This window comes from Gopherus evgoodei, chromosome 10 (assembly GCF_007399415.2).
Source record: "Gopherus evgoodei ecotype Sinaloan lineage chromosome 10, rGopEvg1_v1.p, whole genome shotgun sequence".
NCBI lineage: Eukaryota > Metazoa > Chordata > Testudines > Testudinidae > Gopherus > Gopherus evgoodei.
The window spans coordinates 16,926,536-16,940,575 of record NC_044331.1 but is presented as its reverse complement, the minus strand read 5'-3'; the positions used below and the strand labels follow the sequence as shown (position 1 = coordinate 16,940,575).

Here is a 14,040-nt window from a genome sequence, read left to right as displayed (position 1 = left end):
ATTACAGTAACATAACATTTTATAAAACATAAGGAAGGAGGAAGGAGAGGAACAATGCCTGAGATAAACCACATTGAAGCAGTATTCTGATTGCACTGTCCTCAGGAATTTCAATTAACTGTAACGGAGGTCCCAGGTTTGAGTTAGTGGGACTATTGTTCTGTTGTCTGTTTTTAGATGCTGTTATTTTTTTATATCTGACTGGATGAAAATGGCTAGGGAATTTTGAATTCTTATTTTATTAGGTTAGATCAGTTTTCTCGGCTATGCCTAAGCTGTTGTTCCCTGCGTTGACTCCCCATAGACTGTGGGCTCAATCCTACTCATGCAACAGGACTATTAACGTAAACACTTTTCACGTGAGTAAGAGTTGCAGTTCCAGGCAACAAGATCCCAATCCTGTTCCCGCTAAGGTGAATGGCAGTTCTGACAATGGCTTCAGTGCAATCAGGTTCAAATCACATGCATTTAGAGGAAACGTTTAATCCCTCATTAACAAATAACCACCTCTAGAATGGATTGTGCACTGTTAAAATAGCTGCCAGACAATGTCAGAGTTGTGGAGTCAAATACTGCATACAACTGAAGCATCAGGGGGAATTTTAATATAATTACCCAGATTCAAGTTTGTTATGGACAGCTGGACTAACACCCTGGTGCTTCTGAAAAGCCAGTTCTTTGGTTTCTTATTTCATCCAAAAGAGAGAAGCAGCACACTGTCACCTATTAGTTCATTACTGACTCAAATAATGCTACCTACCAAACTACCAGCACCTTTAGCTTCCTGCAGCAACATGGATTTTCATTAAGATAGGGGATTCTGTGTGAAGCATTTCCATTTTTTTCTACACCACCAGAGTAGTGATACAGAGAGCCCCGGTGGAGGACAGAATCTGCATGTAAAGTACCCTGAACGGAGCTAATCAGGAAGGGTTTTTAGATCCCAAAAAAATTATTAAAAAAAAAAAGTTTTCAATTTTCTTCAAAAATTTCTGTATTTTCATCAAAAAACTAGAAACATTTTGGTTTTCTACCAAAGACTGAAATTTTTAGGGTTTCAGTGGCTAGAAAATGAAAATTATTTTCTGCAGTGTTAAAAAATAGCTGATCAGTAACTAAAATGAGCACAAAGGCACACTCACCCTCCTTGCTCTGAAGTGTATGCTCTCCACTTATTATAAGAATAATATGAGGGGGTTAACATGGCTACTTAAACCAGGCATCAGAGTAAGTTTAAGTAAATTTTTTCTGGATAAGTACTTCACTGCTGTAAACAGATGCCAAAGAAAAAAAGAAGTGTGACTGAAAATACAGCCGACTCCAATTCTGACCTCTGCTTAAGAGGTATCAAACTGAATCACAGATGGCTGGCTGATTTTTTTATCAACTAAAGGAATTACTCTACAAAAGTGGTACTTGGCTGACCTTCTATTTTCCAGTAGGATTACTATGTGGAAATGCGGCACCACCAGTACAGTGTGCACATGGCTGCTACATTCACACTAAACCTTTGACAAGAATTTCAGCTAAAATCAGCAAGAGACAGGAAATCCAAGATTAAGTCTGTTGGTCTGGGGCATGACAGCCTAATCGAGTACCTCTGATATTCTTGGACCTATGCAGTTCTTCAGCACAATGGTGGGAGGGACTTGGTTTCAAATTCTGTCCTCAGGTGCATGCATGCAACTACTTTTGAAGGAGAATTGTGTGCATTTGGGGGCGGAATTTGATCTGGAGGGCAGAAGTGAAGACGTAAATCTGGCTGTCCCTTCATTTGATTATTCTGCTCCCACAGAAATCAATGGGAGTTTTATCTGCAGCAGCAGCAGGGTCAGGTCCTAGCTCACTTTAAGAAGGTCTGACCTTGCTATGTTTTCTAAGTCTGAAGAGAGCGGGTGTTTGACCTGCCTAAGGACCAATTAATGGTGTTAGGATTGGGCCACAGTTTTGTATCACTATATTCCCCCTCCCCTTTCCTTTTTGTTCCTTTACAAATATCTTTATTGATTTTAAAACAAGGGTATGAAACTCTAGATGGCCTGATTAAACCATTGATGCCAATGGAAAGAAATCCATTGACTGCAGTGGGCTTTGGATGTGGCCCCGGGAGGGGAACAAACTCTGGACAAACAACCAAAAGGCACTTCACCTTCCTTAGAAGTCAATCCATTGACTGGAAACTGAAGTGGTACTGAGGGTGGGATAGGTACCCCAGCAAAGACAGTGCTAGCCACTTCCATTAAAGGGAATGATGGAAAAACATCTAGTCCAGATTGCAATCTAGTTCATCCAAAATTATCTCAAGTTTTTTGGTCTGGAAATAAGGCTGGAAAAAACTTTTCAGATCTGGGTTTCTTCATCTCCCAGTTGGGTTGTGACTACAGTGAGAAAAGCCCTTCTTACGTATTTGGTATTTTGGAATGTCTGCTTCTAGTCTTGGGAAGTGCAGAGGTGCAAAACAAAAAAAACACTAAAAAGAACAGAGATCAATTGTCTGGTTTCAATTCTGAGAAAAAGGCTCAGCTTCTTATTTTTATCTGAACTGAAGGGGCACTTTATTATAGATTAGTTGATCACTGTAAAATGTCTTGCTACTGCAAATCATCTGCAGGAAATCAAGGTAAAAGTATAAGTAGGGTTGTCCAAAACTGGTGATTTTTTTCCATCGTGATCTACATTTTGCTCTCATCTGAACTTCAGGGTATTTTTCTTTCTCATTAAACTTAACTTCATGGCTAGTTTTTTCTCTGAAAACATTTGAATTTTAAAGTTGGAGTCTACTCTTTGATCTGAAACTGATTAATTTCCACTGGAAAAATGGGGCTTTTTGTTTTGTTTTTTGGAGTGAAAAGTTCACAAAAATGTGGCTACTTAATGGTGAGATTGGTTCAGTTTTAGATTTTGTAACAAAGAGTAAAAATTCCTCAAATTTCTGCCTAGCTCTGAGGCTCGAGCTTTTCAACATTTTTCCCTAGATCATATTGGTATAGTATATATTTATAAACTCAGAAGATGGTGCCTGTACATTTTTGCTAGACAAATGCACTTTCCGTTTTAGTCAAAGAAGGCATGGCAGTGTAATTCACATAAATATAGTCACCTTTTTTGTGGAAGACAATAGGCTTTGCAGAACCTAACCTTGTAAAAACAGACATTTCAGAGCTTCCCATCATTTCTGACCCGTCTTTAGAGCACACAAGAACAACCGAGCTGAAAAGAAGGACAATTATTATAGCACAATAGCATAAGACTATTCTTGCTAAGTGTCTGTTGCATCTTTATGCCCCAATTCAGGAAAGCACTTAAGCATATGCTTAAGTCCCATTGACTTCAATCACACACAACAATGCTTTAAGTTAAGCATGTGCTTCAATGCTTTCCTGAGTCAGGGCTTTACCTTTTCAATGTCACCTTCATTTCATTCTGAACCAAAACAAAGCAAAAATGATTGTAAAAGCATATCCTACATAGGGTGTTGATATCTACCCCCAGGAAAAATTCACTTGAAATACAATATAGTCCCAAACTCAAACACATTCATAACATCTGTATTTTGCATCTGATTCTCAGTCAAGTCTGAGGCTGGCTTCTAACTTCACAGATGCAATTTTGAGCCCACAATGAATTTCACCTGCAATGAATTATAGGCACAGTTGATAGCATTCAGGTGACTGACTACCTGTTTGTGCCTGTGAAATATGAACCCAGACCATGTATGTCTCTATTTGGGTTTGTGTGAGTAGATTATTTCATATACTCACACATACATATGATGGCGTGTCCACCCCACACAAGCCCATGAGTGGTTACGGTGGTTAGCTGGGCCAATTAACTCCTCAGGTTGCACCTGGAGGAGGAGCCAGGGAGCAGGGATTAATTAGATGAGCTCAGCTGGATGGAAAAAAGGGGGCATATAAAGCCTAGTAGCTGACAACAGCAGTCTGCAGTTGCTCCCTGGGAGAAAAGAGATGTGAGGGGCTGGCAAACCCAGAAAAGGAGGGAGAGTCACAAGAGGCCCAGGGAGAGACAGTTAAGGTCCAGGAGAGGCCAGATCTTGGCTGCTGAGTACAGGATCTGAGTTGGAACCTAGAGTTCTACTCCTGAGAGTGGATCAGGGTTCTCCTACCAGCCACTATGGAAGTGGCTCAGACCAAGCAGTGGAGAACAGACTGCCTGGGACAGTTTGAATGGGAAGACTGATATCCCAGAAGGCAGGACTGTAGTGACCCGGCCAAAGGGCCAAGTCATGAAGAGGAAGCTGAAGCAAGTGGGGCTGCAGGGTGAGAGAGAATGATGGGTGGAGAGATCTTCAGAGGAGGGCACAGCACCCGGAAAGAGCTAATCCCCAGAGGGACCAGGAGGTGGCACCCCTAGCAGTGAATGGATCCTGTGACAATACACATGGGATAGCTCAGCAGTGTTTGTATCCATGGTCATGAACTGCTCGGAAATGTCTTGGAGTGAAAGTCTGTTTTCTGGTTATTTGACCTGCTTTTACCAGCAGCCAAGAATTTTTCTATAAATCTCTGCTGTTCCATGTTTATGTGGTGATACAGAAAACCACAAGGAATGTGGAACAGACACAGAGATGATTCAGCTCACTGCCGAAGCACATCTAAAGTAACAGAGCCGGCAGGTCAATTAACTGGCTTGCCCAAGACAAGTCCTGTGGGAGAGTCTGACACACCTCTGATTCTTCTCCATCAAAAAAAGCAAACCATCACCAGCAAGAATAAACAAACTCTCTCTTTTCAGCAATGGAAAAAAATGAGTTATCCCCTGCCAGGAAATTGCTGCCTTTTCAGTTGGACACCAGGGTAAGTTAATAGAACTGCAAATGTCATTGCAAAAGGCCTTATGTACCTCACGGTGGAAAACAAACTGTTAACTTAAATGGAACTGCCAGTTTTCCAGAAAACTTGTCTCCATCTGCAGTCTGTGTAACCCTCTGACAGAAGCACAGTGGTTTATTTTTTTTAATTTTCTGGAGAAAATTTGATTTTTGGAAAAGCTTCAGTCTGTCAGATTTCACAAGGCACAAGATCAGCTATGAAAAGTAGGTCATTTTCCTCTTTGTCTATCACCCACATGTTGCTACATGAATTTAAACTTTCAACACCCTGCTTACCTCTCTTCTAGAGACGTTTGAACATAATCAGTTATTGCACTGGCAGCATTTATAGCACTAACTGTGTCAAAGTGCCGCCTACTCACAACTGCGCCTGAACATGCGTCTAGCACCAAGAAGAATATCCCCCGGCTATTGAACAGGAAAATTTCATCATTTATCTGCAACCAAAATACAGGTTAGGATTAGCTGAAGCAGACTGTGGACAAATAGGCAGCTTTAAACTCTGGTCCTATCTCTTATATTTGTAATTCCCTTCTCAGACAGGTGAGAACATCAAGCATTTATACTCTAAAATTTATCATTAATATGTAAGAGGTACCAACTCCTGAAGAGGTTTTCTCACTGGAGATAATGAAAAATAATAATTTTTCCTAAGTCTGGTGAGCTGTGTGCTATATGAAAATAGAGGAAGTTGGGGTCTGCCTCAATGAACCTAGGTTCTATATTAAAACAATAGAGTTGTGAAACACAATACACCTGTGGTCACATTTTCAGCTTACTTTTAATCAAGCCTCTGTTCACACAGGTGCATTTAAGGTCTGTTAGATGTCTCAGTATCTGGTTTAAAAAATGGTTCTTTCCCTGGACAACTTCAAATTTTTCAGTGGAAATTTGATTACTAAAAAAATGGTCAAGCAGAAATATTTTAAGTGGGGAAATGCTGCCACCGGCTTCATGGGAGTTGTAGTTCAGGTACCTCATGCTCCAGTTCTCCTCAACAGAAATTTAGAACTAGGACTACTCAATACCATGGCATGGTATTGAAGCTCATGTAGTTCTCCATCGGGGAGCTATGTAGCTATGGGTAAGGCTAAGATTTCATCATGGGTATTTTTAGTAAAAGTCCCAGGCAATAAACAACGATCCATGGAGGCCTATGGCCTGTCTCACTTACTAAGAATACTCTGGGAGAACACTGCCAGGGCTTACAACTGCTCCAGTCCCGGCCACTGTTCTGGTGGCCCAGGGGCTGGACTGCCAGTCCGCTGTTCTTGTGGCTGCTGTTACAACAGCTCCGGGGCTGACACCTGCCCCAGAAGAAGTTCCAGAAAGTCACAGAATCTGTGCCTTCAGTGACAGAATTGTAATCTTAACTATGAGTGACCTTCTGTACTAATACTTTATGGCAGTGGTTCCCAAACTTGGGACGCTGCTTGTGTAGGGAAAGCCCCTGGTGGGCCAGGCCAGTTTGTTTACCTGCCGCGTCCACAGGTCAGGCCGATCGCAGCTCCCATTAGCCGCAGTTCGCTGCTCCAGGCCAATGGGGGCTACTGGAAGCAGCGGCCAGGATGTCCCTTGGCCCACGCCACTTACAGAAGCTCCCATTGGCCTGGAGCAGCAAACCGCAGTCAGTGGGAGCCGCGATTGGCCTGACCTGCAGACGCAATAGGTAAACAAACCAGCCCAGATCACCAGGGGCTTTCCCTACACAAGTGGCGTACCATGTTTGGGAAACACTGCCTTATGGAATGAGATACATAGGCACACTGATGAAATGGAAGTATTAACTCTAAATTTATATTGATCCTTCAATGTTATTCTTAAAGTCAGGTTTAAAGACAATACAGCAAGTGCCAGATAGATTTTATTAGGATTTCTGCATAAAAGGCATAACATAGCATGAGGTGAATCTAGTGCTCAAATGGTTTAAAACCTTCTGGACCCTTATTACCATTACAGGGTTGCCAATTTTGGTTGGACATATTCCTGGAGATTTAATAACATGACAATCCTTAATTAAAGATTAATCTTTGGCCTGGAGTCTCCAGGAATTAATCCTGCAGGGTTGGCAACTCTAATCACCAATGAGTACAAATCTCATGCTTCTGATGTGTGCTCTCCAAGGAATACAGGCCCAAGGTGGATGAGCCTGGATATACATTGGCCAAAACCCAGCAAAAAAACTGCTAGGGCTGCTTTTCCCTGCAACAGGATATTCAAAGTTAAGAGCATCGATATTTCAGGGTGGAAGGAGGAGGGAGTTCCAACAGGAAAAAAAGAATTGGGAAGAGGCCACTGCAGGGTCACAGAATAAGAGGAAATGCAAGGATAATTTTAGGTCAAGGGCAGGTATTAATTGTGGGTCATGGAGCAGTGGAGAGAAGCTGTTTAGGATGCCAATAACTGAGACTTTTCTGACACAAATCACATATGAATGTGTCAGCTTCCTAGACCTGGGAGACTTCATTTTGCCAAATTGAAGACTTATTTGTAAACAGCAGGTTATAAATTAAGAACCACACTTGAGGCTTGAGTTTCATTTGGTAAAACAAGCGTTCTGGACTGCTGCATAGCTTGTTCTTTTGGGTGTCTTCCCTCAATTCTCTAGGCCTTTACGTTCCATATACATGTTTTCACAATTAAATTTCCTTTGAAAAATAATGGTTTGAAAATACCCTGGCTTCTCCTGTCATCTCTAAATAGGTCTGTGTGGGAATAAACGGCATAGAGTACCTTATACATTCATTTTACAGTTCAGTACAGCCAGTGATGCATCCTCAGTTAATTCATCCTTGATTTGTGGGGGGGGGTTGCAGAGGAACCAATGCAGCTGACAATAAATCCTAGCTACTCTGAATCCATAAGGATGCCACACTAGCCTGAGCTGGTATTCATTAGCAGTAACAGCATCTCAAATGCACAGGTATACTCTGACTGTACATACGCAAGCATACTGTCTAATGAGAGAAACTTGAAAGATGTGCAGACATGACCCCATCGCTGTAAATCCCAGAGTACTAAATAGAGCTGGGCATAAGTTATAGAATAATAATAATTTTGGCTCATAACAGAAAATGAAATTTTGAAAAATTACTGGTAAAAAGTCAATTTAGTTTGGGTCAATTTTATTTTCAGTTTCAACCATTTTAAAATGCTTGAATTTATTTTTAAAGTAAAAAATTGTAAACTTCAATCTAAATCAAAAAGCTTCATTTAGAAAACGTCAAACGTTTCAAATTAACTAAAATAACTCAGCAAAAACATGAATTTGTGAAATGAATCTGCATTTTTTTACACTGAAAATGTGTGAAATTTTGCCCAGCTCTAAATGATAATCTGGTTTATATCAGCTACAAAACAGTGACCTGGATTTTTGTTTTTACTTTCTCAAAAACACAATGGTGGATTTTAATCCAATAAAGGGCTTCTTTATTAAGGCCTCCATACTGGTCCTATTACAGTTAAAACTCCCACTGACTTTATTTAGAGCCAAATGCTAGTTCCCATAATTATAAATAAGAGAAACAATGCATATGAATCTTCTAATCTAGCTTCCCATTTCTATTGCTTTCACTGTCTTCAAGATTTTGCAGTAACTTTTACAGGAGATGAATTCCCCTATTTAATCATGAATTCAAGTCTGGTAGAAAGCATACCTTAATGAAAGCTGACTTCGAGTGATTCTGTATGTCAGCTCTACTGACCGACTGGATCTGGATTCTTACATATTTGGTTGAGGGATTACTAGTGATAGCAACCTGTAATTATATGAAGGGAAGAAGCTTGGTGGGGAAAAAAGTGGCTCTCAAACAATTGCTCATTAACAAAAAATTGTATCAACTGCCCATTTCACCCTACCCCACATCCTTGGAATGCCATCCTGCAAATACTTCAAAATGCATATTTTTGCAGGTTATGAACCTTAATCACAAACACATGTACAACTCATTAAACATTTAGCCTGATGGGAAGAGATTAGGATAAAAATGATAAGAATAGTTACTCAAAATCAATCTAAATCAAGTATAGATACCTCCAAATACAGGATTGTCAGTGCCTAAATACCTTGTTATACTTCCCTATAAACTCCAGCTCTTTCTTACCCTCCTCCTCCCTAACCCCTCCATCCTCCTGTTTAAAAACTTGGTGCAGAACAAGAATGCATTTAGAAAACTGATCATTTGCTGCTGAAAGATATGCAAAGGGGAGTGGACTGTTTCAATAATCTAACCCTCTGCTGGTTTTGTTTGTTTTCATTCTGTCTCATCTTATTTCTACCACCATATATTTCTGACTTTTACTGACAACAGGCTTGATTCCATCATTCTCATACCTATTAATTAGTGCTATTCTGCAAGCAGCCCCACTGGTTTCAATGGTATTCATTGCAGAGTAAGTATCAGAGGGGTAGCCGTGTTAGTCTGGATCTGTAAAAGCAGCAAAGAGTCCTGTGGCACCTTATAGACTAACAGACGTATTGGAGCATGAGCTTTCGTGGGTGAATACCCACTTCGTCAGATGCATGTACCCATGCAGAGTAAGCATAAAAGCACGTTTAACTTTACTTATGTGAGAAAAAGGTATTAGAACTGAATGAAAAATGGGACAATTTTGAATGCCAATTTTTTGGGGGGGTGGGAAACTCTGGTAAAAGGCAGGACAATAAACAACTCATGAACATTGTTGTAAAAATATCATCCTCTGTTAAATTTCAGTGTCGATAATGTCATTGCAATTGTTTGAATTTTGAAAATTCTAGATCCATTAAAAAAACACAAGCACATGCATAGGTGTTTGCAGGATCAGGGTGTAAGGGACTACTTGGTGTGAATCTAAAGATGCCATAGAAAGTAGAATTGAGTTACTGTACCTTTTTTTGGCAATAGTATTACATGTTTAAATAAAGATGCAATCTGGATGGGTATGCCTATGTGTAGATCACATATTGAACCTCTCTGAATGCTTCATTAGAAACCATCAGTTCTACAGGTACCATTCATGAAAGGAAGAGATTTTTCCAGGAATCGGATCATGTAACAGTGATTAGCCAGCATGGTGATTAGTGTCCTGGAATTACCATCTTCCAGAAAGGATATATCCAAAAGGTCTGGGAAACAACAGTGTCCTCTGATCTGTGTGGAATGCCCCTGCATTGATTAATTCAGGGAAGTCCTATGGACTGTTATACAGGTGATCAGACTAGAGATCGTCACAATGAGGCCCTTCTGTCTTTATAATCTATGAACTGGTCTACTCCTTGGCTCATTCTGAAATTAACTGCATTGTCTTTTTGAATCAGGATATCCTATACTTCACTTGGGCAACAGTCATTGTTCAAAAGAATTTCATCACATTAGCTAATACGCTGAGTACAATGTCATATAAGCAGTCCAGTGTTAAGGATGCACATGCCTTGTCTGCGCATTATAGACTAGATTCTGCTCTCTGTTACACTGGTGTGAATCTGGGATGACTTCACATGATTTACAGTGGTGTAAATCCAAAGTAAGGGAGATCAGAATCTGCATGGCTATTCATTTAAAATACAGATAGATCATGATCATCATACCCTGGCTTGAAGAACAGCATTTATATACATATAAAAAAAATTGTACATTTGGATTCAAAGCTAAACACATCTAAACTATCCCAGTGACAACTTTAGTTGCTACAAATATACGCTTCATTTACTTCTACTTAACTGACCTCGGAAGAGTTGTCTGTCTCTGCAGCATACTATAAAATGCTGTAGAAAACCAGACCCTCCTACTACACTATCCTACCTTCTGGTCATGTTCAGGAGCAGAGGGAATTGCCTAAGGCCTTCTGCATATCTTGTGAAAATTACCTTCTTATAAAGATGCTTACGTTCTAAAGAGGAAGTTCTGATTGGCATTGCAAAATAGTATTCAGTTCTGTACCTGTGGGGCTCCACACTGGCTGCAAGGCACAGTCAGCCGCTGAGACATTGAGTGCTGTGTAGCTGGTCTCCTGTTATTCTCCAGGAAAGGGTTCAGGGCACAACTCCAGGAATCCTTTGAGGACATATGTGTGACGATTTTAATGCGTTCACAGCCTCGTTGAGAGCAATAACTGTGCCCTTTTCGAGCTTCGTGAGCTTGGAGGACGATAAATAGGTACCTGACAAATGAGACCATTACAAAATGAATGAAAGGATCAGAGCTACCTGGGGTGCTATCAGAGGAGCATTGGCAAGAAACAGGATCTGTACTGCATGAAACTCCCCCTTGTAATGTTTTTCTGAGGAAAGTTACTTCAATACCTTCCTCCTGTTTAGTACCCCATAATACAGCACACTATGCATAAACCAGCAAGTCAGGTTCTGCCTGGTCCCAGGGGCACTGGAACAGTCTGTATAGTGGGGGTGCTGAAAGCCATTGAACCATACTATAAACCCTGCATATAATGGAAACCACTTCAAGCTAGAGGGTGCAGCAGCACCCTCAGCACCCCTAGTTTCAGCTCCTATGCCTGGCTCTGCATGAGGGTGCAAACAGCTCCTTGTCATTGTGCCTTGGTGTGGAGGCCTGGAACAACTGCTGTCCTTGCACTTGAGTACAAATTCTACACAAGTATATTACCACTAGACCATCTAGAGGGAGCCAGCCACCTCCCCCCACCATTCCAAAGGGCTACCAGAGCAGGGCTGCATCTAGCCAGAGAATGGAGTAACAGCCATGCTTTCCCTATATCCTGGAGGTATTATGCCTGGCAGAGGACTCTAGCAGCTCCTACTGGGACTCTCTGCCTTTGCATTGCCTCATCCCAGACTGTCCCTTCTAGGCAAAATTCATCTCAAAGTGTGCAGAAGTAATGCTTGAAGCAGCCACTGTACCAATTCTCTGATTCTTAGGCTCATTTTTCTAGCTGTTCTAAGTATGTTTTCAACTTTGTCTATTTTGTAGTTTAGGCTGGATTAAATCACAAACAGCTCAGCTACACTATCAGGGAAATACCTGAGCTTTATCAAAAAGGGTTAATTTTAATGCTCCTTCTTTTAGGCAAATGGAAACAAATAAGTACACTTGGTTCATCTCCAGAGATTTAGCACATGTGGCTGAAAAGAGAAGGGGGAACATCCCACAGATTATGAAATAAAAGCTAATGTAACCTCCAAACACTCAACATCTATTTTTGGCCAGCCTAAAAAAAGCAAAGCTTAGCTAAATATAAAACAAACAGCCCTTTAGTTCCAGAACCAAGTTAGGTCAGGCCCATCAATCTGTGTTCAAAGTCAAAAAGAACAGCAGGCAGCTCACGGCTCTGTCCCCTGCATACCCCTCATGAGTAACTACTTTCGCATGCACTTCCCTGGTAAATAATCTGTTTGCACCATTTGGGTAACATTTTGTACAGATTGAAAGAGAGAACAAATGAGCAAATAATTATTTCACAATTCCTATCACGAGAACATATTTACAGCATGGCTGAGTCCCACATGGCATAATATACACTCCAGGATTTGATTGGTCACATACAGTGTTTGAATGAATGACTATTTTCCTTTTTTTTATTTTAAAATCTGACATTTGTGACCTGACTTCAATGTTCGTTGCATTGGTAGGTTAGTTACAATGGGCAGTGCACATTGTGTACAAAGGTACACATACCTTTTTTGCAAGTATTTTAGCAGAACACTAAGCTGTGGTTTCTCTATTTTTCTTTAATGGAAGATATTTGGGTCTTATTAATATTACTACTATTCATTATTTGTATGATGGTAGAAGCCGCAGGTCTCAAAAATTGCAGCCCCATTGCACTGGTCGCTATACATGCACAGTAAGAGAGTTCTTGACTTAAAGACCTTACAATCTAAATAGACAAGACAAAGGATTATTTTCCCCATTTAATAGAGGGGCAACTGAGTCAGAGCATAAATGACTTGTCCAAAGTCACATAGGAAGTCTGTGGCAGAGCTGAGCCTAGAACCTAGATCACCTGAGTCCCCCATTCAATGTCTTAAGCATAAGACACGTCTATCCCAAGGATATTAGTTTATTGGCTAGGAAGAGTTTCAGCAAAGTGGAGGAGGTTGAGGGAGGTTATAACATTTGGACTTGCGGAGATCCTGTATTCCCCTGTGGTTCTTAATGCTGTTTCTGTTCATTGTTTTGTTTTTAAATTCACTTTTTTTGTGTGTGTTTCCCACAAGCACTGCTCTGCAAAATTCAATACTGGGGGCCTAATTCTGCTCTCACACATCTGTGAAACCTCTCACATACCTGTGAAACCCCACTGCCTGCCATGGGAGCCACATGGTTATAAACAGAGGGAAAGATTTGGGCTCAGCAGCACATTTTGTCTGCCCTTAGAATTTTTTTTGAAAGGGACCTGAGGGGCAACTCTGCCTCTTCTTTAAGGCTTGCCTCACACTGTCAAAATGTGAGAATTATCCAGGGCTTCCCCTTTTGAACCAGTTCAGACACACAAACTGTGAAAGGTAATTCTAAGTCTCTCAACCACACTGTGCACTGGAATCACCTCTAGGATGGTCACCTACTCCAGATAGATAGTCTCTTGATGTGTGATGATTTTTAATATGTATATCAAAACGACGACCACCATTCTAGCCATGTGGACACTAGTGGGGGCTGTAGCCCCCAGCACTTTCAAAGGATCTGAAGCCAGGAGAGAGAGAGAAGCAACTTTCTCGGGGGGGAGGGAAATCACTGAGCAGTAGAATCTCAGCACAATTATTGTTTTTGTGTTTTCCCCTTAATTTTGCTTTCATGAATGACAGTTCAAAGTTCCACAGCCTGTCACAAAGATGCTCTTCATAACCCTGCATTTTATATACCTCTAATACAGACAGTGGGCCAAACTGTGCTCTCTCTGGGACACAAGTGTAAATCTGGAGTGACTCTTGACTTCCAAGAGGTTATTCCAAATTTACACCAGAGCAGAGTTTGACCCCCCCCCCTTAAATTTTCTTTTGGAAGGAGCACAGACGGTTTGCAGAGTGAAGATGGAACAGGTATGGTGTCAGGCAGAAATATATATACTAGTAGTGTGTCATATCAATCTGAAGAAATATTTAAAAATCAATATGATAATATTTATGTTCTGATATCACTTGACTGTCAATTCCAGCAAAAGGCTAAAATATAGTGCTTCTGCAGATAGCACCACAATAAGTAGAACTTGCAGACCTGGGCATTGGAGGTCAG

General features: G+C 40.9%; 2 protein-coding genes across 5 annotated transcripts in view; both read right to left on the bottom strand.

Annotated features, from left to right (window-relative positions):
• Positions 1 to 14,040, bottom strand: part of CEMIP (cell migration inducing hyaluronidase 1) — a 142,702-nt gene that overhangs the window by 78,083 nt on the left and 50,579 nt on the right. The gene's annotated exons all lie outside the window — the stretch shown is intronic.
• The window catches only part of LOC115658414 (cell surface hyaluronidase-like), a 64,723-nt gene that overhangs the window by 435 nt on the left and 50,248 nt on the right, over positions 1 to 14,040 (bottom strand). For all 3 annotated transcript variants that reach the window (XM_030577273.1, XM_030577274.1, XM_030577275.1), the window contains 4 exons: positions 10,774 to 10,993; positions 8,509 to 8,610; positions 5,129 to 5,289; positions 3,101 to 3,210 (listed from right to left, as the gene is read on the bottom strand). In XM_030577273.1, the coding sequence (XP_030433133.1) occupies positions 3,101 to 3,210; positions 5,129 to 5,289; positions 8,509 to 8,610; positions 10,774 to 10,993 (593 nt within the window). The remainder of the gene's footprint in view (positions 1 to 3,100; positions 3,211 to 5,128; positions 5,290 to 8,508; positions 8,611 to 10,773; positions 10,994 to 14,040) is intronic.